The sequence below is a fragment of the Takifugu flavidus genome, chromosome 15, assembly GCF_003711565.1.
Source record: "Takifugu flavidus isolate HTHZ2018 chromosome 15, ASM371156v2, whole genome shotgun sequence".
NCBI classification, from domain to species: Eukaryota; Metazoa; Chordata; class Actinopteri; order Tetraodontiformes; family Tetraodontidae; genus Takifugu; species Takifugu flavidus.
Genome location: NC_079534.1, coordinates 13,801,334 through 13,829,200, shown reverse-complemented (window position 1 = coordinate 13,829,200; position 27,867 = coordinate 13,801,334). Strand labels below are relative to the sequence as shown.

Genomic DNA, 27,867 nt, shown 5'->3' with positions numbered 1-27,867 from the left:
GCCCAACAATCCCCCTCCCCTTTCCCCTCATTCTGCCTCCTCCGTTCCCACCACGGCCCTGCCTCTATGCCCCGCCAGTCTACCTTATGACCTGGATGCTGATAAGACCAGAGGCCCCACGGTGCCCAGCGCCTGGTGCCAGCACTTCCCCCTCGAGCAAAGTCAGTCGTGCTGTGTCACATATGAGCTGCGTGATGGAAAACAGCTGCCCCTCTGAAATAAAGGGGTAACAGCTATAAAACCATGGTCCCATTTTGAACCTTTTTACTGTTAGAAATTGTTATTTTGGGGATTCCAGTTTCAGTCTTCAGCTCCATCTTAAATGTGCATAATAATACTGGATTTGTGACTTAATAGCTGCAAAATGTTAATAGCAATTATGACAAAAGTGGCTGTGGTGCAGAAGGTTGGAGTTGAAAGAGACATTAATGCTATCAGGGAACGTGTCAGAAGAATATTTACATCCAATGACAAAAGAAATAAATCTTAAGAGACAGAAAAGTAAATGTTTTTTTCTGAAAGGACTCTTCTGTTCTGGAAAACGGTTCTGTAAAGTAAATTTTTAAGGAACTGTTTTTTGCGTAAATGTTTTAAATTCTTTAAAATTAACTGAACTGGATGACTGCAACTGTTAGGAGTTCCCGAGTGTTTCCCTCTCCCCTTCCTTCTCTTTCTTGTCTGTTTACTTCCAGGATGGGCGGGGCTGCTTCCAGGTTCTCTCCTGTCAGGTGATCTACACCTGGAACTCATCCCCAGCTAATCATCCACACCTGCCTCCTGCTTTCAAAGCCTGGTCCACCTTCCACTCATCGCCAGTTTGTTGTTAACCCCCGTGGTACAGCCTGGCTCCTGAAACTCTGAATGCAAGTTTGTTTCATTATTCCAGTTTCCAGTTCCGAACTGATTGTTAGTTTTTCCCGTAAATCGCCTTCCGGATGCCCGTTCGCACCGCCCAGCCTGCTCCAGTTTGACAGTGTTTGTCTGCTTTCAGCACCATTTGGTTTTGCCCTGAACCACCTTTCAATAAATCTTAATTCCAGCCTCACCCAGTTGTGTGTGTCTGCATTGATTTGTGTCTGTAGTGCCTAACAGCAACAATCAACCTATCCAGAACAGGGACTCCTTAATAACTGAAGTTAATACACAATGTTATTAAAGATCTATTTTAGCTGCCAGCCTTCAGGATGGCCATTGCTTCAGATAAAAACTCATAATTTCAATTACTACTTTACATTTAAACATTTTCTTTTAGCTGAGGGGAGTGTTTGACACCTGCGTTTGCCGCACACCTTCGCACAAATGTGTGTTTGTGCACAGCCCCTCTCACACTGCCCGGCCCAGCTAATTCAATCACGAGCACCTATTAACAGAGAGAGGGAGAGTGGCTAAGTACAGTTGGTATTTGTGTGGACGTCTCCAACAGCACTCATCAATCATCTTCAGGGAGCTTTCGGTTGGATTGAAAACACCTGGACCTGAGTGGTGAGGTGGAAATACGCTCCTACCCTGTCAGAGCAGTCAGACAGATAGGGACGGAGGCCTGGGCAGGACCGAGAGGGAGCTGTCTGAAATATTAGCCCTCCTCTTTCTTTTTGTCCTGGAAAAAGCTGCAAGTAACACAGCTTGTGAACCTTTTTTTTTTTTCAAAGTCATAATAAATCTGCTGGAAAAACAGGAGACGGAAACAATAATTGCACTCGAAGTCTAAAACTTTATTGATGATAAGGCCGAGCCTCGCTGCACGATGCACCTCCCCCTGCTAGAGGATTAAAGCAAAACATCTTTGAAGAATATAGAAGCTGTGGAAGGATATTGTCTTCCTTTGTGGTCTCATTTCACTTCCTTAGTTGTTGTTCTTGGCTCTGATTAGTATTAAATCAGAGTCAGAGACAGAAAAGTGAGACTTTAAAGATGTTATTGTCTGTTTTAATATTACAACATTTATTATTAATTAAAGATGACAATGGTGTGTGTGTGTGTGTGTGTGTGTGTGTGTGTGTGTGTGTGTAAGAGAGAGAGAGAGAGAGAGAGAAAGGTGCTTTGACCCCGGTCAAGTCACTTGACTTCTCGCCACTTCTGCCTACCCCAGCTGTATCAACAGTCCCGCTCTGCCTGTGCAGGCGGTGGGCCGGCAGCATGTCAGGAGCCTGGCTTCATCCCACCACCACCGGTACTGACTGGGTGTTTGTGCGAGTACGGGTGTCATGAAAGAGACCAATGCCCCTCACCCCAGGTCCACCTACGGAATTCAAATTATTCCTCCAACCCCACCGCCACCCCCTCATGCCCCCCACTGGCAACCATGCCCTGAGTAAACAAGCATCTGGGGTCAGGGGCAAAGCAATCAGCACCATCGGCCTGGTCTTAATGGATTGCCGTGTTTGCTGACAGGTGGTTCGGTGGCGCCTGCAAATCTATCAAATCAACAGAGTCCTGTAGTGAAGCAAACTTTTCCACATCACATTTAGGGGAAACCTGTTGTTTATTCATAGAAACGGCAACTGTCACCCAAGATATTTTGGAATGAAATGGCATGTTTTTGTGTTTTTTTCATTTCTACCAGTTTGCTGGTAGAAATGAAAAATTTCCATTTTTCTAAGCTATCAAAGATGTTAAATAGAAAAGGATGTAGAGTTTAGAAGCATCTTGACTTCAAGATGTCTTTTCCTGTCTGTATGTCTGTCCTGACAATACTTTATCTTCTGTTACTTTTCCCTTTTTTTATTATTGCTGTTGTAATCATTTGTGCAGCCAAACATCTTAATAAAGTGTGTAAAGTTCACTTTTCATTTTGCAATATAAAAATCCCAAGGTGCTTTCCATCCACAAGAAGTCAGAATAAAAACCAAAGTAGTGCTTAATAAAATCAGCAGCAGAGAACTTTTCAGTTTATATGTCTTCATATCGCGCTTGACTGCAGATGTTGATCGGAAGAGGATGTGGATCTGGGGGGAGAGGGCGCCCTCGCTGGGAGATGGGCTGTTTGTCTGCCCTGAAATCTGTGTGTTATCTCAAAAAGACACCGGATCACATCATTACAGGATATTTAAGTGGACGAGGTTGCTTATTCAACTTCGATTTGGAGCCTGGCGTATCGGCGAGCAGATGTGTCGGCCGATAGTGCCCCCCTTTCATTCTCCAAGGTGACACACATGTCACACCACAGGAAGGCTTTCGCCACAGCTGTAAAAGATACGACGCGTGTTTAGTTTCTGTCCGCTGGAGCAGAATTGAGGATGTTGGACACCCTTCGCGTTAAAAGAAAAGAAAAAGTCTGCTACTTTTCTAATCCTCTCTGAAGCCCTAATATCATTACTGCGGTAAATTCATCTTGGAAGAGGAGGACTGAATGGGCCTCTTTGTTTTATTATTATTATTTCTGGCACGGGGAGCCACACACATGCCTGCGCGGCGCTGACCGAAGGTCTTTACCCAGATGGCAGCACGGCTACAACTTATTGTACAACAAACACATCTTTCAGGCCTTCCAGCCAGGACCGACCTCACTATGGGCCGGGAGCCGGGCCAAGCAATGCATTACCTCTCACTGCCTAACCTCTACGGCTACATCCCACGTTGTCAGAACGGGAGCATCCCAATACCGGCTGATTTACTGTCTGCTGGGATTCTCCGGGTTTCCGCAGAACACCAGTTTAAACAGCACAACAAAAACCAAAAAAAGGAACACAGCCGCCGTTACTTATCGTACACCGCCTGTTGGATGACAAATGAATGTTTGGAGCTGAAAACTTTGGCGGGGCCGCGAGTGCTTGCGTGTGCAGTTCTGTACAGTCTGTGTTCTGACAGCTGGCAGGGCTGAAAAAATTAACCTGGCAGAAACCTGCTCCACGCGAGGGGGGGAGAGAGAAAAGAGCAGTCAATAACAGGAACTCAATCAAACTGCCCTGGTTTCCGGTAAGCTGTGCACTCTGGACTGCCTGGTCTGACAGAGTCTGGCTCGCTGAAAGACTGGCTGGCTGCTGGTCGGCCCCCACCGCAGCACAGAGAACTCTCAGTTGGCCCCGTTTCACCGCACTCATTTGTACCTCATCTGAATGAGGTTTGCTCTTGTATTCAGCTGGGTGAATAAAATGTGCCGAACGCTGGGCTGAACTGCCAAAGAAAGTACAGGGCCCCGGCCTCCGGTTAGCCTAATGCAATGTAAAGATTTGAGTTATTCCGCGCTCTCGTTTCGGGACATATAATGTGATTAAAAATAGGCCACTTTTGGAAACAGGAGCTTTCTACACAGCACAAATCAGACAAACACAAGAAATGAAGAGGGGCAGTGACATTTGTCTGGGAAAAAAATGTTCATTGGACGCAATTTATATAATTCCAGTATAACTTATCAGATTAGTTCATTCCTTTCTGAGACCGTAGTCCTCGCTTGCACTGCTCTAAGCTGCTCAGTCTGATTAAACACACCACAAATTCGTGTGGCCGGTTTTGGACTGGGAGCCAGAATGAAAGTGAATATTTTGCACACATGCACAGCATACGCATAAGTAAAAGTCTTAGATGTCCAGAGATGCTTTGAACAAAAGCATATGCAATTGACTTAAAGGGGTTTTTGAGGCCGTTGTGTGTGATTACAATGGAACTAAAGCGCTGAGATTCTGTTTGTGAGACACACAACACAACAACTGTTCTTCTGCCATCTAAACTAAAGCTGAATTTCTGATTTAAAAAGTGAAAAAGTATTCTTTTTGTAATGTGTTACGCACTCCCATCAAACATGATGCTCCATAAGTCAATTATTACAAGTCTGAAAGGTGGAAAAATTGATACCGCCCACATGCATGTGTGTAAGATGGTGACGAGAGGGTTTGATGTGGATGTAACACCTCATGTCTGGTTGAGTAAACCTCCAGAGTGACAGGTAGTGTTGGGCGACAGGCTTGGATGCAGCTCCTGTCAGCACTGCCACAGGCTTGTTTAGTCTATCAGCTGTCTATCAGCTCTGAAGGCAGAAACAAATGAGGGTTTTAATGACAGTGAAATAAGAGATTTCCTTTATTAAACAGTTCGTGTGTCCTGATTTTTTTCTTGGGAAAGCAGTCATTTCAGACTGATGTTTTTATCTTTGTGTCTTTCAATAGATAAGATGGTTCCCACTTGCCTGGAAGTTAAAAGTTCATAGATAAGCTGCAGACATTGGGGTTTTTTTGTTGTTTTTTTACTTTGGGCCTTTTGTTGTTTTCCACCTGCTCAAAATATGCTTATGTCGTAAAGTTCAATATTACAGGATAAATTTGCAAATTTAAAAGGGGAATCCTGTCCAGAAATCTGATTGTTGACCTTTGGTGCAGCCGCACTCCTCCCAGCAGAAACCCTCTGGCATGTTTCTGGTTTCCTGTTTGAGCATTTATTTCAGCTCATTGCTTGGAGCCCTACTCACAGTTGTGCGTTCTAACCATCTGGACGTCGCTGCATTTGCGTTGCATCTGCTGTTAACAGCATCTTAATGATGCTCCTTCTGCTACATTGGTCTGCTGTTGCAGGAGATTGAATTTCATCAGTGGTGACCGGAGGGGAGCTTCAGGTAACCAAACAGCTGCCTCAGGGTATGTGGTTCAGGCTCCAGGCTTAGTGATGACCCCTCTGGAATGGGACGCTGTCCTCTCCCTTTTATCAACCCCCCCACCGCCAAGTTATTACCACCTGCCAATGATATGTCATACAAGCGCCATCCTCTGGCCGGAGAACTCACCTACACTTGACGTGATAAATGTGCAGATGATTCTCGCTTCTTGGCGGCTGCATAATAAAAGACACAGAGTGAGACCTCCAACATACACACTCTCAGACCACCATCCTTTATCTCCACACTTTCTCACACTCTTTCTCGCCCCACAATGTTTTGAGCCATGGCTTTGGACTAATTGAATAAGCAGTGACCCTGTGGACCGCCTCTCTGAGGGATTAGGATATGATCTGAAAAGAGCGCTCCTCAGAGGGCAAACACAGCCAATTTAGAGGCATTTCATGCTCTGCACTCCAACACACGAGAGGCCACACACACACACACGCACACACACACACACACTTACACACACACACGAAGCAGAGAGAAGTAATTCATGGTCTCTTGGATCAAGTATGCTTTGAATTCTGTTCTTTCTCATACGACAAACAGCTGTTTTTTATTCATTGCATTGCCTGGCCACACAGTGTAAAGATCATTAATTATTCCAAAACTACCTTTGCATGACACCTGAATTCCACATGTTCACATAAAAGTGCTCCATTATCACAATCAAGATCTCAAAATCAGAATATTGTTCATTTATATCCTTTTATGTCTGCATTATGTCACCTAGACTTAACCCCTCTAATGCGTTCCAAACACTGGCCTTTTAATCATATTAATTGTCTGTAACCTGTTTTAATGAGGCTTGATTCCATCAGGCCCCCACTATCGACCAATCCTTGTCATTTAAAGTTACAAAACAAGATTTGGAAAATGAGATTTTTCTCTTTTTTTTACCATAATTGTCAGGCCTCATTCCCATGTGTGTTTAAAACACTGATGCTTTCTCCAGGCCAGTCTGTCGTTTTACCTGCTTTGACTCTTTCCTAAATATCAAATTCTTTCACATCACCTCGAACACCGTTTCCACAGCCGCTGCGGTTCGGGGGGGGAGAGAAAAGAAAAAAAGTCAAACAGTGTGTGTTTTATTACATGCCTCAGTAATCCAGGAAAGGGAAAGCACATGTCCCAGTGAAATATGAGCGAATTGAGATTATCTGGAGATATTTTGCCCCATTTTAACCTCTCACAAAATGAATCGTATAAAAGGCTGTCCTTATTCAGTAGACCTTACTCCTAACACAGGGAGGGTCCTCCTGCAGCCTTTTTCAGGGCTTTATATCTTCCTGTCTTTTTCCAGCTGCCTATTAGGATTGTGGCTTCCCCTGTGGCGGTGCATCCCCCCTGCAGGGAGGAATAGAAGCATGCTATTAGTTCACCAGAACGGCCCTTGCTGTCAAAATACAAGTGAATACAATACAAATGCAAAGCCTCAATCTCTGTCTCCCCCCTTTGGCACGTTAAATTGAGACAAAACCCAGATGACGGGTTCTGAATCTACGAAAACATCGACTAAGTACACTGCTTTGGATGTGGATTGTAAAAGAAAATAATATAAAAGCCACAAAAAAGCCACCGGCGGAGAAGAAAAAACCTTCCTCAAAGGACGTTTCAACCGTGCGGTCAGAACGCGCCATGAGCCTAATTGTATATTTACTCTTTTTATTATTGGACTGTACATTTGCTGAACAAATACAACATTTTTCCAGGGCCGTATGCAAATCCTCTGTGTCGCAACACCTCATCCATCTTTATCACACGTGTCAGGGTCAGTTGGACGTCATCTGGGCTGTTTAGTGCTGATCCTGACAGTGGGGGAGGGAAGGGCACGAGACACATTTGTAATAAAAGCCGCGTCAGGTAAATGACTTTTCAACCTGTCATCACCCATGAGGATAATATTATTGGAAACAGGCAGCGGGTGTAACGTGTGGATATTTGCTGCTCATTTCACAGCAACAAATTCTGCACGTTCCCATCAAGCCAACCTTATTTCGGGCTTTGATGCTTTGTTGTCCGGCCCAACCTCTGGTTTAAAATCAGCTGCGGATTGCCTTGGACACATCAAATTCATCTTCCCACTTTCTACCGTTCGGTTATTTAGTCACTCTGACCTCAGTCGAAAAAGATGCAACAGAAATAAAACACCGGGCCACTGTGTTGAGCAAAGTTAAGCCACCATCCCACTGATCCGGGTAAAAAGAAAATAATTCAGCAGTTATTTGATGCCGTCTTGTGTCTGGCCAAAGCTTTATCCTCTGAGCCCAGTCTCAGGGCGGTCCGCTGTTTGCGAGCTCTGAATCTGAAGGCTTTACGGGCTTTCCTCCTGCCCGGGCCGACTGCAGAGGCTGCTGACTCTACATTCTCATCCCTCTATCCTCGTTCCTCCGTCCCCTCCTTCCCCCAGCGTCCTGTTTACGCCCTGCAGGCCCTGCGGCTGTGCCACCTCGGAGATATTCTAGACCACCAAGGTCTTGACGGATTGGCCAATGGCGGCATTTCGTCGTGGAAACGAGAGGTGCTGCAGCGGTCGGGGAGTGGTGCTGATGGCGGCTTAGTGGTGGGGAGGTTTTTTTTAACGCTGCGGACGAGGCAGGAGCATGAAGGTATGATTAGATGTGGCCAGGTCTTTAAATATAGAGGGCTGTTGTTGCTCTGTGTGGCCAGGTGATCTTTAAGGGCCCCTTCAAAAAAAAAAAAAAACCTGAAGCCATGATGAAAAAAAGGGTTCTGGAGAAAAATTGAAGCTACACAGCAATCAAATAATCTGATTTAACCACATTTTGTCTCAGGTCTGGCTGGCAAAGGCCTCACATACCACCCTACTTAAATTTCCTCTATACCCATGAATGTAATGGGAGATGTTATTTTTGAAGAAGGAGGGGGCACTCCCGTTGGCCCGTGGAGGTCCAAGATTCTTTCCAGAGCTTTGTTCACCCTCTGCTGGCCAAGGTTCTGCACAGCAATGATGTGGTGTAGCTACAGAAAGCAACCGTGACAAAATGGTTTCTTTCCCAGGTGGTCCCCCATAAAATAGAGAGTCACCTTCCTGTCGAGTCAGCCTGCCATCATGACTCAGCAGTGGGGCTATGAGAGAGGAACACTTGATATTATCTGCTGTCACTGTGGACGAACAGAGAGAAGATGGCTTCTGAAGTCGCTCTCGGCTTCCATCTAGCAACAGACATCCAGACCGATCTGGAAAAAGAAGCCAAGGGGGGGGGGGGGGGGGGTAAGGGGGAAGTGCAGGTGTTTGCCTTAGAGTTGAGCTGATCCTTGCTCCATTTCTGCTGAGTTCCTGGAAAGTGGGTTCAGCAGAGCACTTTCCCCACGCTGATGTGAGCGCCGCAGGTTGCTGCAGCCTCTCCCTTCCAGGGAAGGGTGGGCTGGGGGGGGGGGGCGCTGCTGAGGCAGCTCATAAAAGGAAGGGCCGAGGCTCAGAGAGCCCTGCCTGTGAGCAAAAGAGAAAAAAAAGAGCTCAGTTATATACCTCAATCATCATCGGTGCTTGTTTGGGAAAAACATTCAAATGCATTTAAGTGTTTCCAGGTTTAGAATAAATAAATAATCATCAATTCATCTTTCATCAGCGGACAAAAAAAAAGTGAAAACAACTTTCAGGCTGAAACAAAAGCTGGAACACTTGAGTCACAGCCCACAGCTCCCTCCGTCTGTGTCAGGATACGTGTGGGTCATTGTTGGTCCCTCTGAGTGCTACCTCAGTGGCACAACTTCCTCCTCTTCCATCAACCTTGATGCCCACACACAGGCAGAGACACAAACACACACACACACACACACACACACACACACTGTTTGCAAGTTCAGCAACACAAAGCATTTTTTCCCTCCGTATGCAGTTTGATTTTGAAAAGACTCGAGTCGTGTATGCTTTTGCCTGGATGAATTATATTTCTATAATTATCTTTGTCAGTTTAAGAAAATACCAAATAGCTAAATATGATTTTCAATAATTACCTTGAATTAGAATTGCCTTGTTTTTTAAATTTTAATTCCACTGCATCTTTAAAAAGCATTTACAGACTAAAGAGCTGTTACTTGTAACATAAAATAACCCAGTGAAAAGCCTCAATTAGTGTTAATAAAAAATGAAATTTCCTAAAACAACAGACGAGAAATATACTGTATTTTCGATGCCAGACATTTTCAAGAAATGAGCCGAGAAAATAAATGATAAATTATATAATGATAATTTTTCATTTGATCAAAACTGGATATCATGTATATTCATTTTTTTATCTCCACCTGTAGTTGTAAATTGCAATAAATCGGCAGCCTCTACCAGTAAGAGCACGACCTCCAGCCCAAACGTGAACACACACAGACACAGTAAATCTTTTTCTGCTGCGCCTCCTGACACACAACACATAAAACGCCTCCCTCACAAATGGGCTCTTTGTGTGGTCAAGTGAATATGACCTGAAGAATGAACCGCAGTGCTGTGACTCTTTTCCTGCACCCCCCCCCCCCCCCCCCATTTAATGCACACAGAACCCAACTGAAAGCCGCTTAAAAAAACACACCAAAAAAAACCCCAAGACAAACCAAAAATAAACCAGTAATGCATATTTAGCTTAAACATGGTCAGAAATCAGTAACTCTATCCTGACTTTACCAACCCAGGAATACAAATTAGGTTATTAGGCTGCTGTGGTTGTATCGTGTTTCTCCAAATGTGCTGTGTTGCAAAAGTTCCTCTCATTATTCCTGGGATGCTGTGCTGTTTCTTTAGAAACGATCATGACATACAATGAAATCAGCACATCGTCTGCGTATGGGTCGCCTCATCCAGTCGGCCCTCTTCTGTTGTCTCATATCGTGGGAAATGTTTCACCCTACAGCAGCAACGGCCGCTCTGAAATTCGGGTGCCTCGCGAGCTGTTTTTGTTGGCCGCCGGCGCCGACTTTGGGAGTCAGATAGAGAGCGCGCTGAGGGTCTTTTCCCCTCAGTAATGGTCTCATCTGCAGAGAGGCAGGGGATCTGCTCATCGATCACCGTGGGCTGAGGGAGGACAGACGCTGTGTGGGATTCAAGAACAGAGATGTAATATGGATCCATAGGAAACTTGGGCTACGCTGTAAATGAATGTGAACATAAGTGTCAGCTGCTGTACTCAATGGAGGGGATCTAAATAAAGAGACCGCAATAAGTGGGTTTGTGCGTGCGTGAGGGGTCAAAGAGGGGACATTTTGTTCCTAAATGATAAGATATGCACAAATGCGGCGTGTCCGTACACCCACGAGCATATATTAACATGCTGACCTCAGGGAAAGAGCTCCTTCAGTCTGTTTGGACAAGCCGATCGGCTCCATTTAGGTTCTTTAGCGGCAACTCCTCAGTGAGGGCTAAAAGTATAAAAGAGTACAGCATGTACACACACACACACACAGAGGCCTGATGGATTACGGCTCTCCGTGCTGCGGAGTCCTCTCAGCAGGGCTGGCAGACTGAACAGAGACCCCGTGCAGGCCGAGGGGTGAGCCAGAGAGGACGGGTAAACACAAAGCTGATGGATACAGCCCCACTGTGGGAAGGCCTGGCCAGCAGTAGGGCCCGACATTAAGATGATATGGAGCCAGGCAGATGACCCCACAGCGGGGGGACGCTTCAGATCATTAAAGGCCTCACCGTCGCCATTTGATCAGTGTTGAAACCGCGGACTGCAAACAGTGGACGCAGCGAGATGCTGTGTTTCCCCCTTGTCTGGAAATCAATCTGTGTGGGTTGGAGATGACTGTTTTCATTTGCAACCCCCATTTTATGTGAAGTTGTTACTGGAAAAAAGAGTGGATCCCGTACTGGGCTGGTGCATATTCACATATACGTGCTTCAAGAGTGAAACATTGTTCAAACACAAGCCACCTTCCCACCAAGCGGGCAGTTTGAGACCAAAGGAACCAAAAAAAAACGGGACTGAGTACATCCAAAATGTCATTTAGCACAGAGGAAGCTGATCTTCATAAGGTGTCACGTTCTTCGTCTTTGTTGAATTTTAAAGGTGCTTCAAAATGTTGAACAGGGGGGGGAAAAAAACCCTCACATTTGTTAGCATTAAACAGCTAACAACATTACCTTTGACTGGTTCCTTGACATCCACCTGACTGGGTCCAGTGTTTGCCTTATGGAAATTCTGTTTTTTTCTTTTCCTCTTTCTTAATGAATTCTGGGGTGACGAGATAGCTGCAGTTGGACAAGTGGACATTCCTCACCCTGATTTTAGAAGACCGGGCTCGAAAGTCATAAAGGGATAATTGGTCGGTGTGTTTTTATTGGAGTCAAACCGCATGTAGTGTTAGAAACAGCTCACTCGCTCAGCGTGTGCCCACCTCTGGACGTGACGACATGTGTACTGCCATTAACTGAACATAAACCTGGTCTCCCCCCACCTTTTTACAAATCAGAACCACCTGCCCCAGGGCCCCGAGAACCGCCCGGTTGTTACCCTGGACCTCCATGAAGAGAGAGAGAGAGTCTCTTGTTTAGACAAATGTAGGGCCAGCTCCAGGGCTCTTACATGAAACAAGGAGCAGAGCGAGGGGGGACTCTTACGACAACCTCAGACCCCGGCCCAGTATTTTTAAATTACGTACAGGAAACTCCTGTTACAAAGGACACATTTTTATTTCATCTACGGGGACTCTGTTGGGGAGTTTCGGGGGTCACCCTCGTCTTCTCTTCTGTCTCTTAACTCTGAGTGTGTGGGTGGGAGGGGTATCATCTAACACTGCAGGGCATCTCACCTATGGATTCAGGTCTCTGCCTATAAGTTCCAAAACCAAATGGTCCTCTAATGTCATGTACACACACACACTCACACACACACACACACACACGGAAGTGTACTTCTATCTTTGTGAGGGCTTGTGAGGCTAGACATTATGAATTATCCAGCATCTTATCATTGCCTTAACCGTACCAAATAAGCCCCTGACCCTGACCTTGACCTAAACTCAATTCTAACCTAAACCTTAAGAGCAGGTCTTAAGCCTCAAACAGGCCTTTGAAGTTGTGAGGACCAACCACAATGTCCCCACTACCAAAAAGTCCTCACTTTTGTAGTACAATCGATATTTTGGGAATGTAGCAAGTACAGGAACACACACACTCAAATCTATCTATCTATCTATCTATCTATCTATCTATCTATCTATCTATCTATCTATCTATCTATCTATCTATCTATCTATCTATCTATCTATCTATCTATCTATCTATCTGTTTTTCCCCATAGTTTCCTAGCTGTGGTGGTCTCTAACTGACAGGCACTATTTGTTATCTTTAGGCCCAATAAGTCCATCTGGTTTTGGTTTGGCCTCTCATGATTGCCCCTGGAGATGTGGATGGAGGAGACTTAGCGGTGGTGAAGGAGCAGTTCTTGGAGGCACTTTTTGCTCCTTTTAAATTGAATTTCTCACCGTTCCAGCCCGGGCCTGGAACCAGGGACAAAGCTCGAGCCGGTGCTTGGCTTCCACCCCTCGGGGTCCTGAGGCACACGTTAGAAACGTAGGAAAGTGGGGGTGAAAGTACTTGGAAGAAATCAGTCTCACCTGTTTTGCCAAACGACTTGAATGTTGGGAGTAATGGCTCACATGGAGTTATTGCTCAGGCTGTGTTTGTCATGCAAGAATGTATGAACTGTCTCTGAACCGTCCCCACTGACATTAGATCTTCTGTATCTCGCTCAGTGCTGTGTCAAAAGAAACAAATAAGAGACTAATCAGGCTCTTGATACCACATCTGCGCCACAGCAAGGTTTGAAACCCGCATCGAGTCCCGAGCCGCTACGTAGAGCTGGCCTGGTGGACCCGCAGTTGTCGGGAACCCTCCCTTCCAGTATTCACGCCCTCAATTCCAGAGCGTCCAAACAACCTGAAATGAGACCGGAGCGAATCCACAGGGGCACCAGGAGAACTTTCAGTTATTCAAACGTGGGATCTTCTTGCTGTGAAGTGACACAAACGCTGCAGCAGCATGGAAAGAATTTAGTCAATCTAGGGTCATATAATCCATCTGGCTGCACGGCTAATTTCATTTTTCATTAGTCTAAAATCAATATCTTTGGGGGGGTGGGGATCTCGGACCTGCTTGTTTCTCTGGTGGTTTTCTAATTATAGTCACACATCTTATTTTTTCAGCTTTTCTTACAAAAGGAGCTGAAGCCGCGTTCTATTTCAGGTTGTAACACAAACAGCAATTCTCTCTCATACATCTCTCCTGTCGGTGGAGATGGTAGAAATCAAAATTGAATGAAAATAAAAATAGCCTAAAACATTTTGCCAACCTGTGCAATTTTATGGTCACGGCTTACTCAAACTGCTGGATGGGAAATTTGTCGACCGCTGGGTTTCTGCACATTTGGGTGATATAGTTTGCTTTTCTGGCATTTCTATATAATTAAAAACCTATTTGCTGCAACAATCCCCCATAAAGTCAGCATTTATCCCCAACTAACCCTGGAGGTTCTGTAAAATAAGACCTCACTCTATTAAAAAGCAGGACATCTTTCTGCGATTTTAGCACATTTGTTTTCTGTTTATTCTGTCTCTTCTTATGGACTCTTCTACAAATGCAGTGACGCATCAGCAACCTTATTTAATTTGATGTTTTTTTACCAGTTAGTGATCTTAGTGTAAAAAGAAAATGTCATCTCACTGAAATGAAAGGAGACAAACATGATTAAGACAAAATTTCATTTTTAATGCATGTGTACACGCTTACAAATACACGCCTGATTCTAACTGCTGAAACACGTGAAAACAAAGAATTTCAGGTCTAAAATAGCAGTTTGGACCTGGAGCGGTGCAGGCAGCCCTTTTTATTTTCACGAGAGCGGACCTTCACGGAAGGCATTTCAAAGACGTCCATGAAAACAGGGAGCCACGGCAGCAGCACGCGGGAGAGGAGGACTACTCAAGCGTACAGTACGATTTCAGAAATAAAGTGATTCCTCTGTGGGTGCTTCAGTGTCTGCTTCATTAAACAGAAGGCCTATTGGACATGCAACACAGGGTTAAACAGGCTGATAAGACATAGACTGTGCCAGCGAACTGTTAGTTACAACATATAATGTGTGTTAAAGACCCCAACAAAGAACAGGATTTAAAAATAAAAATACACAAACCTTTCTAATAGAACTATGGCAGCTTGATAGGTAATCTATATTTAAAAATATACATTATAAAGTGCAGAGACTACAGCTCATGATAATGACTTCTTTCTGTCCATAATAATAATATAAGAGGATAAACAGAACATTCTAGTCACATAAACAACAGTATTTTCCGGTGTTCTTATCTATCAAGAGGCAAAGACAGTAACACAGATGTGTTTGGGCACTAAAGTGTGAGGGCTCACTGTGAAGATGTTAGGAACAAAGAAATTGATAATAAATATATATATATGTACTTTACACATGCAAGTTCAGAGGCAAATTTCCTCCAGCTCTTTTGCGTTAATATTGCTTTTAAAGTTCGGCTAATTGGTAACGTGAGGACGGGGACGGAACATTGTTCAGTCTAAAGAACTCTTGTCGTTTCCTCAACGTTTACTGCTATTTTAAAATGTACCAGACTGACTCGTATTCATACACAGGTCTTTGCAGGCCAGTCTGACTCATGATGGGGCCATCCACGAGTGTCGGACAGCAGCTTGTTTCTGCACGTTCACATTCGCAGGAAACAGTCGGGAAGGTTCTCGGTGCATCTGGAGATCTTCGACCCTACAGACTTTATAACAGGTCCTTCACACAGAAAGGTTGGTCCAAGTGGCCACGGCTGGGGTCATCACATCTATGGAGCCCTGCAAGAACAGTAAACGGACCGGTTTCTCCTCAGAACAATCTGTGAAACATACCGCCCCCTTGTGGACATGTTGAAAACATTTCAGCTTAAACGGTTTTGAAAGCTTGAAAGTACCCTGATTAACCAACCTCAGCTATCAGCTGTGGGGACACATGACGATCGCCGTGATCTGCACATCGTTTTCTGGGTGGACAAATACAAAAGCTTTTATAGATGCATTAATAGCAGCAACATCAGAGAATTAGCAGAATAAAGCGGTACCTTTGTGTAAAGATGATGATGAAGCACTGAGTTAGACAGCCAAGGATGTCTCATGGCCTCAGAAGCCCCCATCCTCCAGCTGAATGATTGCAACAGTATAAATGCACATCTGCAGCAGCACTTGCTAATGTTAGCGTGTAAAGTAGAGCTCAGTGAGACGGCGATACCCTTTATTCACGATGAGCATCCTGGAGATGAAGTCTTTGGCCTCCTCAGACGTATCTGCAAACTCTGGCTCATCAAAGTTCCACTTGGCGGCCAAAATGTTGTTGAGGGTCTCGTTGTCATCATCACCAAGGAACGGAGATAGACCGCTCAGGCTAACAGGAAGAGATTGGGTTTTTTAAAACAATTCAGCCTGCGTGCATCTGCGTGCATTAAGGTGCTCGCTTACAGCATGTATGTGATGACGCCGAGGCTCCACATGTCCGTTTTGAACGACACAAAATCGTAGTTGATGACCTCGGGAGCGAGGAACTCTGGTGTGCCGAAATTGACCCGCAGCTTCTCCCGTGGTTTATATCTGTGTGAGGGATTTCATGTAAATCCCACTATGGAAGATTATAGCTACCATCCGTGAGAGCATACTCACACTCTAGCCAGGCCAAAGTCAATGATCTTGATCTTGTTGGTGAGTCTGCTCACACAGAGGATGTTTTCTGGCTGGAATTCATCAGAAAACACAACATTATAAAGAACTGGATGGAACGGTGAATTGCAATTAACAAAGAAAAAGTCCACTTAAGCATCTGTTACCTTTAGGTCCAGGTGCAGGACGTACATTTTGTGCATGTGCTGCAGGCCTTCACAGATCTGCCTGATGAACATCACAGCGTCCAGCTCCATTAAAGTGTAGTTTTCATCGATGATCCTGTCGAACAGTTCCCCTCCACCGACACTAAATGTAACAGTTACAGTTGTCACGATTGAATTCACGTCGCCAGTCGCTACTGTTGCCTTTATCAAACGTACTATTCCAGCACAAGGATGATGTCATTCCTCGACTCGTACGCTGCGTACAGCTGGATCAGGTTGGCGTGGTCCAAGTTATTCATGACCTGGATCTCGTTCTTCACCACCTCCTACCAGAGACGGACAGGCAGACGGACACAATGAAAGGTCTCAGCTGTCCTCTGGTGCGAGACAAAGCGCCGTCTTTTCTGGGTCAAACATTTCTCACCCACACACGTGTTCCCTCTGCCCCAGCTCACCAGAGCATCCCAGTAACATCCAGTGATGTTTGTGCGATTCGATTCTCTTACCTTTTCTTTAAGACTCCTGGCTTTGATGACCTTTGCTGCCAAAGTGAGGCCTGAAGAGTTTTCAACGCACTTGTGCACCTGACCGAAACGACCCCTTATTGACGAGGGAGGGAAAGGAAATGACACATTACATCCTGGAAACGTGCTCGAGAACAGAGGACCTGGAGATTTATGTTTCAATGACAAATCAAAAAGCGATCTTCGTTTCAGCTGAGATGTTTTACTGTGCCGTGTGTGCTTGATGTGCTATTTCATTAAATCTGAGCTGGGCTGTGTCTCCTCTTTGAAGACTCGGATTAACACTTAGTGATTAGCTACCAGCTGGCACCGAGGATACAGTTTCACATAGCACTCGGTCCTGGTGTAAAAATAGCTGCAGTGACTCTGGTTATGGTCCAGAGGCCAGCAGAAGGAGTGGGAGGACTGGGAGGATTATTTCTCTCTTTTTTTTTAACAAATGAAATTCAACATTTGGTGCTCACCCTCCGAGAACTTCCTGCCAATTGATGGTGTAGAAGTTGATGATTTGGTTTGGCTTGGCTGAAACGATTCGGTGGTTAAACGGGGCCGAAGGAGGAGGACTGGTGTCTGATGAGAGATAAGCAGACAGTAGATAGAATCTCTTTTAATAAGTCGATGAAGAATGTGCCATAATCAAGTCAGCACACGGTGCTTAAGCACGTTGACAAACATTAATGAGGAACACGAGCCGTCTAATTAGGTCTTGTCAAGTCAACAACGTCCTGACCGGAAGTTGATCGCACATTTACACACATTTATTTGCAGGTTCATTTTGCATTTCTTTTAAATTACGCACTTTATCTTGTTTATATCCTGATATTGTCATAGTCGCAGTGTTATACAAAAATCACGCTAACAACGCCCTCTGCCGGCCGGACAACGTTCAGAACTCGTTACATCCTGTATAAACCACATCTTTTTCCAGATTTTAAAAAAAGAATTTAAAGAAATTCAAGGATGTGGTTTCAACTTACCAATAAAGTAGCGCTCTGCATCATCATCAGCATCGTCATCCTTTTCATCCTGCTCTGCTCTGCTGTCCGTCCTCTCTCTCTCCAGCCTTTCTTTAAGGTTGATCTGGAATTCAACACCATCTGCTTTGAAGACGGCCCAGTCCTCAGACTCTGCTTTCTCTTCTTCTTCCTCCTTGTCTTCTGTCTTCTTCTCTTCCATCAGGCCCTGTGATGACCCTTCAGGCCCTTCTTCCAGGACGGTGGACTGAGCTGGACTGTGAACTGTGACAGAGTCTTGCTCCGTCACAGCTGCCGTACACGTGCTGCTGCCTTCTGCCTCTTGGTCCTGCTCAGCTTCTTTGGGGGCCTCGCTGTATCAAAGTCAAAAATGCTGTGTTGTTTTCCATTCATTATTGTTTCTCTTTAAATATAGACAAACAGATAATTGTTCTTTTGATCAGACAGTCAATTTAGATATTCGCTACCTTGTAGGAGTTGGGTCTATTTTATCTTCTGGTGGAGTCCTGAGCTCTGCAGCTTTTTCCTCAGCAGTAACAACCTCTTGGGTAATTTCCTCTGCCGTTGTGGATGTATCTTCATGCTCAGGAACCACTTCCTCATCTTTCTCCTCTGGCTTAACCTCTGCCTGTTTGTCATCAACTTTCTCCTGGTCGACGACCTCAATGATCTGGAGGTTCTCCACCACCGGGGAGTCCTCACACAGGGAGTCGATCACGCTGCAAACAGGAGCTTCGGGTTGCTGATCTTCTGGGGAAGCTCCAGCCTCCGCGTCCAGATGTTCTGGGGTCGGTTGCAGATCTGATTTCTCCACATTCTCCCGGTTGAGCTTCTGCACCTCTTCCAGAAGCAAAGCCTGCTTCTTGAGAGAGATATTTTCTACAAATAAAACACACCATGCATCACTTATTAATAGGATATAGCAAATAAACTGTATATATTTCTATCATAGAAGCTCTGAAGCAGCATTCAACAGTGTATAAGCAGGTTTTTATCTGTGCTGATCCCACCTGTTGTCTCTGGAAGCTTCATCTTCTTCTGCACGTTCAGGTCTTTTGGGCTCAAACAGGGTTTATCTATCCCATCCTTACTTTTGTGGTCCTTGACCTGTTAAATTTAAATATACCACAAAAAAGAAACCATTTATTTATGACCAACACCTGGTGACAGCATGGAGAGAAACGCAATGATGGTTTAGCAGACAGTCTTACAACCAGGAGTACGATAAACCTACAAAGTTTCCACATTTGCGAGATGCGAGGAAGTGCTTTGGTCCGCGGAGCTTTGCCTTGTGAGACGCCTGTGGACAACAGGTCTCACATGCAGGAATTATCCTGAACTGTTGGTTCCCTTTATTGTCTTTGTTAGAGGAAGATTTCTAATAAAAACACAGACAGCAATGCTTAGTAGGGTTACACAGAAGTAAGCGAGTATGAAATATCACAGAGACAAAGGTGGCGATGAGGAAGTTAGAAAAAAACAACAGGTGGAAAAATTCATCCGGAATGTCAACTTTAATGAAATGACGAGGATTAGTTGATTTACTAATGTTAGCGTATCGAACACCCCAAAAAATGTCTTGTGCAGCAGATTAATATAAAAAGCAAACCATAACAATTTCAACCTGTTTTCTTCTGAAGAAAAATGTTGCATATCCCTGTTAGCTGCACGGCTTGTCTGATGGTATGCCTTTGATTGTTCATGGCACATTGATAGACAGCAGCAGAGCTGTGAATTTATAGCTTATCACTTGTTGCCCTCAGTGGTGGAATGTGATGCCGACCCCGGGCGGAAAATATTACAAGTGGCGGTGTGCTCTTGTTCAAATTTCTCTGCCGAGGAAACGCACTGATCGGGTTAGCATGAAGGGGGAAAAAATGCTCTCGAGGCCACAGGTGTCTCGCTGGGTTTCTGCGAAGGCTGTCGTGAGGTAAACAGGAGAGGGGATATTTTGAGTGCTGTGTTTTCCCCAGTTACAGCTACACTTGCTGGATCTCATTGGCATGTTCGCCCCCCGGAGGTCAAGGGAGGTATTACCACAAGATGAACTTTCCACCAACCTAAAATCTTCATTTATTAAAAAAAAAAAAGAAGTAAAAATCAGTCAGAAAGATCGAGCCGGTAACTGGTCTGCCTCACTTATTTTACTCTGGATTGTGGCTGGCTTGACAGGCTCTATAGAACACGTAATAAATGTCGTCATTGCCACTTGCTGAGTTTCCTCTCAGCTTGTACGTCACAGTGGAAAAGAGATATGATTCTTCCAACGGCTGCTTTGCAGGTGATAGGAAAGTGGTGAGATCTTGTCACGGCATGTCTGAAAGCAGCTCACAGCTACGATGCCAAGTGCTCCTCAGTGACCTTTACATTGCATTATGGACTGTTGGCTATATAGCTAAGACAGGGAAGAGATGGGCGCTGATGCTAGCTGGCATTAAAAGTCATATGGTGGTGCAGTGGGGGGTAAACAAATCTTTCAGTTACATAAAATAACCAGAGTACACTAAGACCTCATCATTAGCATCATCATCATCATTACATCACCATTGTGGTCCTTGGTTTTAGCCAGTTTTTCCCACTTTCAAAAGTCGTTTTTCCCACATCAGGGTCTGTGCTCAACCTTCCATGATTCTGCTCACTATTAGTGACCAGACAACTATGTTTCCACAACAAGACTGACCTCTACAACAACAACATAGGAGGGAAGGCAGACACCACAAAACACTGTAGTCCCATCCTGTCATAAAGGTTACATACAGTAGCTATAGAATTATTATATGTATTTTAGATTTGTGGACTCACTCTCATAGGCCATCTTTTTTTTGGCGTCCAACAGACCAACACAGTGGAATGACAGAGCAGGGAAGATTCTCTCTTCTGGGTGCCAAAATTTTCCCAGCAGAAAGAGAAAACAGCCATTAGAGTCAGGTCAGGTCAGGTCAGGTCAGGTCAGGTGTGGACTATGGTTTGGAAAAGGGGAGATCCCAAATACTGTAGCTTCACACAACAGATTTCCTGACAGATATTTGCAGCCAGACAGCACTTAATGTACATTTTACACAAAATGAAGAATAATTATCTTCCGCTTATTGATGACAGGAACCAGGCGTCACAGTGAATCCACAGAAGTTGCTAATTAACAGATGAATGTGAAGACAGAAGGAACAGAGCGATGGCTGGAGAGGAGCATCTATGGAAGCTACCAATCACACACAAGAAGGAGCTACTACACTGTCTCTTCGGGAAGACACAAGATACATTTTACCTCTGCCCTTAATTACTCAGGAGTAGTTTACAGCCACACTGTGGCGCTCAAATCCAGATCTATGTAACATGGTAAGTCCGTACGTTCGGGCCTCCAGCTGCAATTCAAGCTCAGAACCTCGCTGGTATGAGGTGACGGTGTAAACCACAGTGGTGAGGAAGAGAGAAACTGGAGCGAGGACGCAGACGACTGATTCATCATATTTTACTGACACCTGACCCCTGACAAGCTAAGGGGTTAAAGTCCCTTATAGACCACAAACACAGGCAGCCTCTCGATCCAAAAACAGCATTTCTAAACCAGGCTGCTCATATTTTTACCCCTGGCATCGTGCCAGCCCTCTCATGCCCCGTGGGGGGGTGGGGGTGGCTGTGGGAATGAGAGCCGTGGGGCACCCATGGGTTTCATGTAGCAGGAGATTATGCACTCGGCACAGGTAGGGACCCATCAAGCATTGCACGATGTGTGAGAATTATTGCTATTTTACATCTCTAATATTACCCATCACCAGGCAAAAAAGCTGCCGTTCTTATTGGCTTCACCTCGCAGCAGCCGTAATATGGAGCATTTCAAATGCAGGCCAAGTCACATAAACAAGGACTCGCACTGCTGAGGTGACTACTCTGATCCTTTCCACATGTTCTGCCAAGAAAGAGATCTTTGTACAATCCAAGAAGTTAAAGTCAGCATTGAAATGAAAGAACATCTCAAGAACATGAAGACCAACAAGCGTTGGTGGGACGTGATCACTGGCCCCTTTTAATTAGCACAGCATTAACTTCTCCAAAAGTTTCTGATTGACACCAACCTTTTCAGGCTTCTTGTTTATTGTGTCTGTGGATGATTTCTTCTTTATGGCCTTCTTGGATTTTGTGTCTTTCGAGACCTTCCTGGCGGCGGGATTTTTGAACATCAGCTTCATGATCCTGGAACTCTTCACCGTCTCCCCGATGAAGCTGATGACCTGCTGCATGCTGAGGACCAGCTTTTCCATTCCCTCGAGCTTCTGAGCCTGCTGCTCGGACCGCTGGTTCACCGCCGACATGATGGTGCTCATCTCCTGACAAATCTCCCTCACCTCCCGACCCACGACCTGGGTCTGGTTCACCATCCTGGGAGGGAGATGGATCTCCTCCTTGTCAACCTTCAGATTCTCCATGTCGTTTTCAATGCCGTCTATGTCCTGAGACATCCCGTCCAAACGGCCGAGGACCTTCTCTTGAATGTGGATGAGCTTGTCCATCTTGCTGCTGAGCGACTCGATCCGGATTTGGATGAGGTCAAAGTTTGCCTTGTTTCCATCGGCTACTGCGTTCTTCACAAAGGAACTCATGGCTTCCAGCGATTTTAGAAAGATCACGTCAGGAGACCGACTTGAGACAAAAATCGGACCGAAACCGTCCGTAAACCAGACGAACAGGCTTTTTCAGAAAGCGTAGCCAGCTCTACCCCGCAGTGTTCTCCCGGCGCTGAGCAAACTGATCAGAACACAGAAAAGTGGAACAAAAATAGATTTTTTTAAAAGTCTAAGAACCCAAAATGCAGACAAAATCTGAATCTTTAAAACCTAAAAATGTAATCAAAATACAGCCTTACTTACTCTCTCACTTTATTGCTGGTGGCTGCTTCTTTCCACACTAGAAATAGGATTAAGAATGGACTGAGCCCCCTTGTCCCTAAATGTAAATGGCCAGCCTACGTCAGCAGGGGTCAAATGTTTGGGGAGGGGGCTTGGCTGCCCACAGCTATGAGACATTCGAGAGCCTTTAAGTGTTAAGCCCATCATCGTCACTTGCCTGCCGAGTGTCAAAATGGTCACTGTACACGCCACCGCTTTGGCGTAAAAGTGAGTCAGTGCTTATTTATTTACGTCCAGATTTCTGAGTCATCTCTGGTGTTCTAGATGATAATGGACAAAACCTGTTAATGATTGATCACTTTGATCTCGGCTCTTGTAACATGAACAGAAACCACATTCCTGCAGATCCGAACATCTAGGCTTCACTCCAACAATAAGAACTCAACACCCTCAAACACAATTGCTTAAATTTCCTGATCCACCTTCAGATCCCCAAAGTCCAAAACATTAAAAATCACCAAAAACCATCCAACCAAAAGCTGGAGCAGAAAACCCATTGGACAGAAAATGACAGCATAAACTCCAATAAATAAGTAGCACCTTGCCCTGGTTAGCCTTATAGAACAAAGGTTCTGGGTTCTCTCCTGGGCTCAGGGCGGCTCTCTCTCTCTGCTTCCTACAGTCCAAACCTAACATGCATTAGGGCATCTGGAGGTTCTAAATTGTGTTGTGGGCGTGAGTGTGTGTGAATGGTGCACGTGTGGCTGACTAGACCAGGGTGTATTCCTGCCTCTCACCCAGTGACCACTGGGATAGACCCCAGCCATCCTGGTGGGGGAAAAGCAGTGGTAACCGGATAAATAGTGGAGGGAAAACACATGGAAAAAGTACCTTTGCAAACTCAATTCACCTCGTAGATTCAAGGACGACAAAGCAGTGGAGGAATCCAGCTTTGATCAAGTCACCGTGAAATATTTCTGACAACAGCAGTGGAGACTGGAAAGTAACCCGGGCCAACCTCGCCGTGCGCCACTGGCCCATGGCTGCAGGGACCTGACGGAGGAATGTGCACCTGCTGGATAAAGTGCAGTGAAGCTGAGTAAGGTGAGCAACGGGCTCACCTGTCAGCTCATGTCTGATGGACGAGCCGGCATGTCGCTCCCTGTCACTTGCATAAGACGCTCACAACAGAGAGAACAAGCGGGTGCGTCAGAGCATAAAGAGATGAAGCCAGCCATCAATCACCTGTCCACGCATGCCAAGAGATGACAGACAGAGGGGGCGTTTGCAACATGCCGCAATTAAAGGAGCATGACAGCCGCTGTCACGCTGCCTGTGTGAATCGGAGTGGATGTTGTTCAGTGCAGCTACAATAGTGAAAGGTTTTTGAACTTGAATTATTTTGCTCAGCTGACCCCAAAGCTCTTAAAGCCAACATTACAAACCAGGTAACAGCATCATTGTGGGCAGATGCGTCTCTCACTGTCTTTGCCAGGCACTGGCAGCTGGGAAATACCGGCCGTCCCTCCAAATACACGACTAAAATGCTGTTCTGTTAATGCGCGAGCAGAATCGTTGGGATGTTTTGGGGCATTTTCAACTGCATCAGCGTCCACCTGCCAGACAGCAACAGGATAATGACATAATGGTCTGGGGTGACCTTTGGTTACAAAGCCTACTGACTTGCAGACCTCAAGCGTGGAAAAAATGTAAATGTAAAATGATATAGAGCAGATGGATTAGCTCCTTTAAATAGCAAAACTTACAACTTTGAAGGTCACAATGCATCTTTGGCAGGATATTCAAGCTAGAGTGTATACAATATGACACAAGAAGGACATTCAGACATTTGAGAAGATCGGACTGAAATGGTTTAACTTAAAAATAAATTTTGTATGGTTCTCTCAATTTAAACACTATTAGTCCGTCAACTGAGATCAGCTTTAATTTATCATCAATAAAGAACCTGAAGCTGACAAAAGAAAATAAATTGAGCCTGTTTTCTTTGACCTGGTGGAATCACCTCTCTCTGACCCTTGGTGAATCCACATGAGATCAAAAAAAGCACCGAGCTTTTGTGCGTTTCCTGCTCTGATGGTGTCGTCTTTTCCTGAACAATCCCTCCACGTGGAGGATATGTGATGAAATAGCTGCAGGCCTCTCTTTTATTAGAATATATGTTTGGCACCGGGACAAGGTGAACGGTTAAAAATGGAGCCCTAACAGAGAACACAATGTCCTGGAAGCACTCGGGTGTTGTGGCTACTGTCCAGTCACATCCTCCCCACACACACACACAGACACACACAGACACACACACAGACACACACACACACACACACACACACACACACACACACACACACACACACACACACACACAGAGTCTGCCAGTTTTCTGATGGAAACTTGCGCTCTTAAATGTGCAGGACAGCTATGAAACCTAAGTCTGCTTGTCGAAGATGTCTCTTCTGTTCTCTTCCAGAGGGCTCATATGTTATCCGTGCAGAAACATATTTTCCTTGGAACCTTTTTGGGTTTTGTCTTTATTAAATAACATTTTTACTTTGAATTTCAGGTAATTTTGGTGTTAATTTCTCTAAAACAAGCTTCTTCCTACAAATGCCTTCTGTATTAATACTACACTCATAATAGACGGTAAATTTCTGTTGGCAGATTTGTGCCTCATGTGAGAAGATTACAACCAAAATTAAAATAACAAAGCACAATAAGACTTATAAGCTCTGTTGAGGGTGCATCAGGATGTGCATGCTGCTGACTGGAACTGGGCATGTTCAGTGTGTGCCTTCGCTAATTTACAGATTAGACTTCATTGTGGACAGCGGGTGGCATCAGTGTAAAAGAAAATACTCCGACTCAGGAACAAAGCACCTGCACTTGGAACTTAGTTCACGCAATGAATGCGTCGACCCTAATATGAACCAGACAAAATAATAACAACAGAAAAAAAGAGTTAAATAGTCCCTGTCACCGTTCTTACAGATAGAGTGGTTTAAAATAAAGAAATACTATGTAAGATTATCTGCTGCTCCACTAATAATTATCATATTTAATATATCTGCATCAAATTGCAGAAAAAGCATCTGAGAACTTCAATATGCAAGACCAAATATACTTCTGGTTATATCATATATCAGATTTACTGTATTTACAAGAAAGGTTCATTAATATACTAAATAAACCATATAAACCACAACGACAACTAATGATTCAATTAAAACCAGTTTAACATCAGTGAGAGAATGTCCATAAAGCTTAGTCACAAGCTGGTGGATCCACTTCACTAAATGTCAGTATGGATCTCCTAAATGTCAGAATACTCATGGAAACCTGATCGAGTGAGACCCTTGCGTGTGTGTGTGTGTGTGTGTGTGTGTGTGTGTGTGTGTGTGTGTGTGTGTGTGTGTGTGTGTGTGTGTGTGTTTCTCAGGCCAGACGCGTTTCTAATGCGACGTATGCGGCTGTAAAGAAAAGTAAAACCACTAGATGGAAGCAAAAGCAACAGCTGACGTTGCTGATAACGCAACGATGCCTGTGTGCAACATACAGGAAGGATGCATCACAAGTTCCACTTGGATATCTGATATCACACCACCACATGGATTACCCCCCATGTGTTGAGGGGGCTAATTTAATTAGACGGGACACTCGGGTGGTGGACAACATAATAAAGATGAGGCAAAGCAGAGATAAAGTGTGCTTTATAAGCAATAAAAAGATTAAAATATACGGCATATGATAGAAGGACAAACCCATTTTCATCATCATCAAAGAAAGTCTCCCTGAAATGCTGCTTGAGAGACTCCATCTCTGCTGACATAGAGCGGGTGAATGTGATTGGCATAAACATTCACAGGCAACAACGGAGAAATAAAACATTACATAGAGATGAAGAGCTCTTCAGCCTAATTGGAAATTCTTATGAGGGCAGCTGAGATTATGAAAGGAGCTCCCCCAGCTGCTATCACCCTCTGAAAGCAGCTGAAGCTGTGACGTCTGCTGCCACAGGAGCTGTGATGTCAGGGTTGCAGACACCATCAGAGAACCATGTTAGAAGGAAAGTGGATGGAGAGGGATGTGAGGTAGACATTGTTTAGAGAGTTGGATGTGTCCCAAAGATGATTAACACAAAACTACCTTCTCAGCAACATGGCCAGAGAAATAGAGACTAAATAAAATCATTTCTTTTAAATCATGTCACAAAGGTTGGATTCTGGGCTCCTGCAGTCTAGAAACACCCATGATGGTTTGATGGGAGACTCTATATCAGCCCTCATGTGAGTGAATGGTGTGGGTGTTTCCTGTGATGGGCTGGTGACCTGTCCAGGGTGTTTCACCCAGAGATGCTGGGATGGAGTCCAGCACCCCCACAAGCCTGATTCAGGACAAATAATGGTTGGATGGATGAACTATCCAAGCCTACCTATATCTAAGTTTACGTATAGTTTACATATAGATATCCATGACATCATGACAGTGTGCAGCGTCTCCATGAGGAAACATTTGAACCCGTCTGGGTACCATCAAGACTTAAGGTTGAGTTCTTGAATGCAGAACTTTTTTTTTTCATTTTAAACAACAGAGTTGTTTGAACATCACATGCACTAGTACAGAAGTGTGTTACGTGCCTTTTCCCTTCACTGGGGACAGAATAAACATGTCTGCACAAACACAGTCTTAAAGTCTTTTTATCCACCCAACAGTTGTAGAAAGTCGAATGTCTCGGTACCTGGATGGCAGCTGGAGGTGGTGTTCTGTGCCTCCTCCTGTAGCAGAGTAAATCACACAGCCTCCACCAGAGGTAGGAGGCAACCAGACACATGCTGTTGACCAACCAAATGTCCCAGCCAGCAGCAAAGTTCTCTGCAGCTTTAACTTTATTCTTCATCAATTTCTATACTGTCGCTTTTCCAGTCTCGAACTACAAATCAGCTCTTAAATCCAAGGAGGGAGAGTCTCAAGTGACCAGTTAGAGGAGATTTGAGTTCCTTCCCTGGGTATGACCGCCCCGATCTTTAATACAACATTATCCTCTTCAGCCTCTGTTAATCAGAGCCCACTGCCTTCAGTTC

General features: G+C 44.8%; 1 protein-coding gene and 1 long non-coding RNA gene across 7 annotated transcripts; both read right to left on the bottom strand.

Annotated features, from left to right (window-relative positions):
* Positions 1 to 6,103: 6,103 nt before the first annotated feature.
* On the bottom strand, positions 6,104 to 8,163 carry LOC130538790 (uncharacterized). The gene is made up of 2 exons (XR_008953978.1): positions 7,582 to 8,163; positions 6,104 to 6,937 (listed from the first exon to the last, which is right to left on the bottom strand). It is a non-coding gene; the product is annotated as an uncharacterized LOC130538790 (long non-coding RNA).
* A 6,125-nt stretch (positions 8,164 to 14,288) lies between these two features.
* Positions 14,289 to 27,816, bottom strand: mylk4a (myosin light chain kinase family, member 4a). Of its 6 annotated transcripts, XM_057057477.1 has the most exons (17): positions 22,796 to 23,794; positions 22,004 to 22,673; positions 20,733 to 20,807; positions 19,165 to 19,308; positions 18,941 to 19,037; positions 18,398 to 18,809; positions 17,934 to 18,283; positions 17,421 to 17,526; positions 16,939 to 17,032; positions 16,649 to 16,758; positions 16,433 to 16,574; positions 16,269 to 16,339; positions 16,071 to 16,199; positions 15,844 to 15,996; positions 15,677 to 15,755; positions 15,544 to 15,598; positions 14,289 to 15,413 (listed from the first exon to the last, which is right to left on the bottom strand). In XM_057057477.1, exons 2-16 carry the CDS (start codon positions 22,526 to 22,528, stop codon positions 15,545 to 15,547), a joined length of 2,541 nt encoding a protein of 846 aa, XP_056913457.1. In that variant the 5' UTR covers positions 22,529 to 22,673; positions 22,796 to 23,794; the 3' UTR covers positions 14,289 to 15,413; position 15,544. The 6 variants fall into 6 exon arrangements, with proteins under 6 accessions (XP_056913457.1, XP_056913461.1, XP_056913460.1 ...); XM_057057481.1 differs by lacking the exon at positions 19,165 to 19,308; XM_057057480.1 differs by lacking the exon at positions 20,733 to 20,807.
* Positions 27,817 to 27,867: the final 51 nt, after the last annotated feature.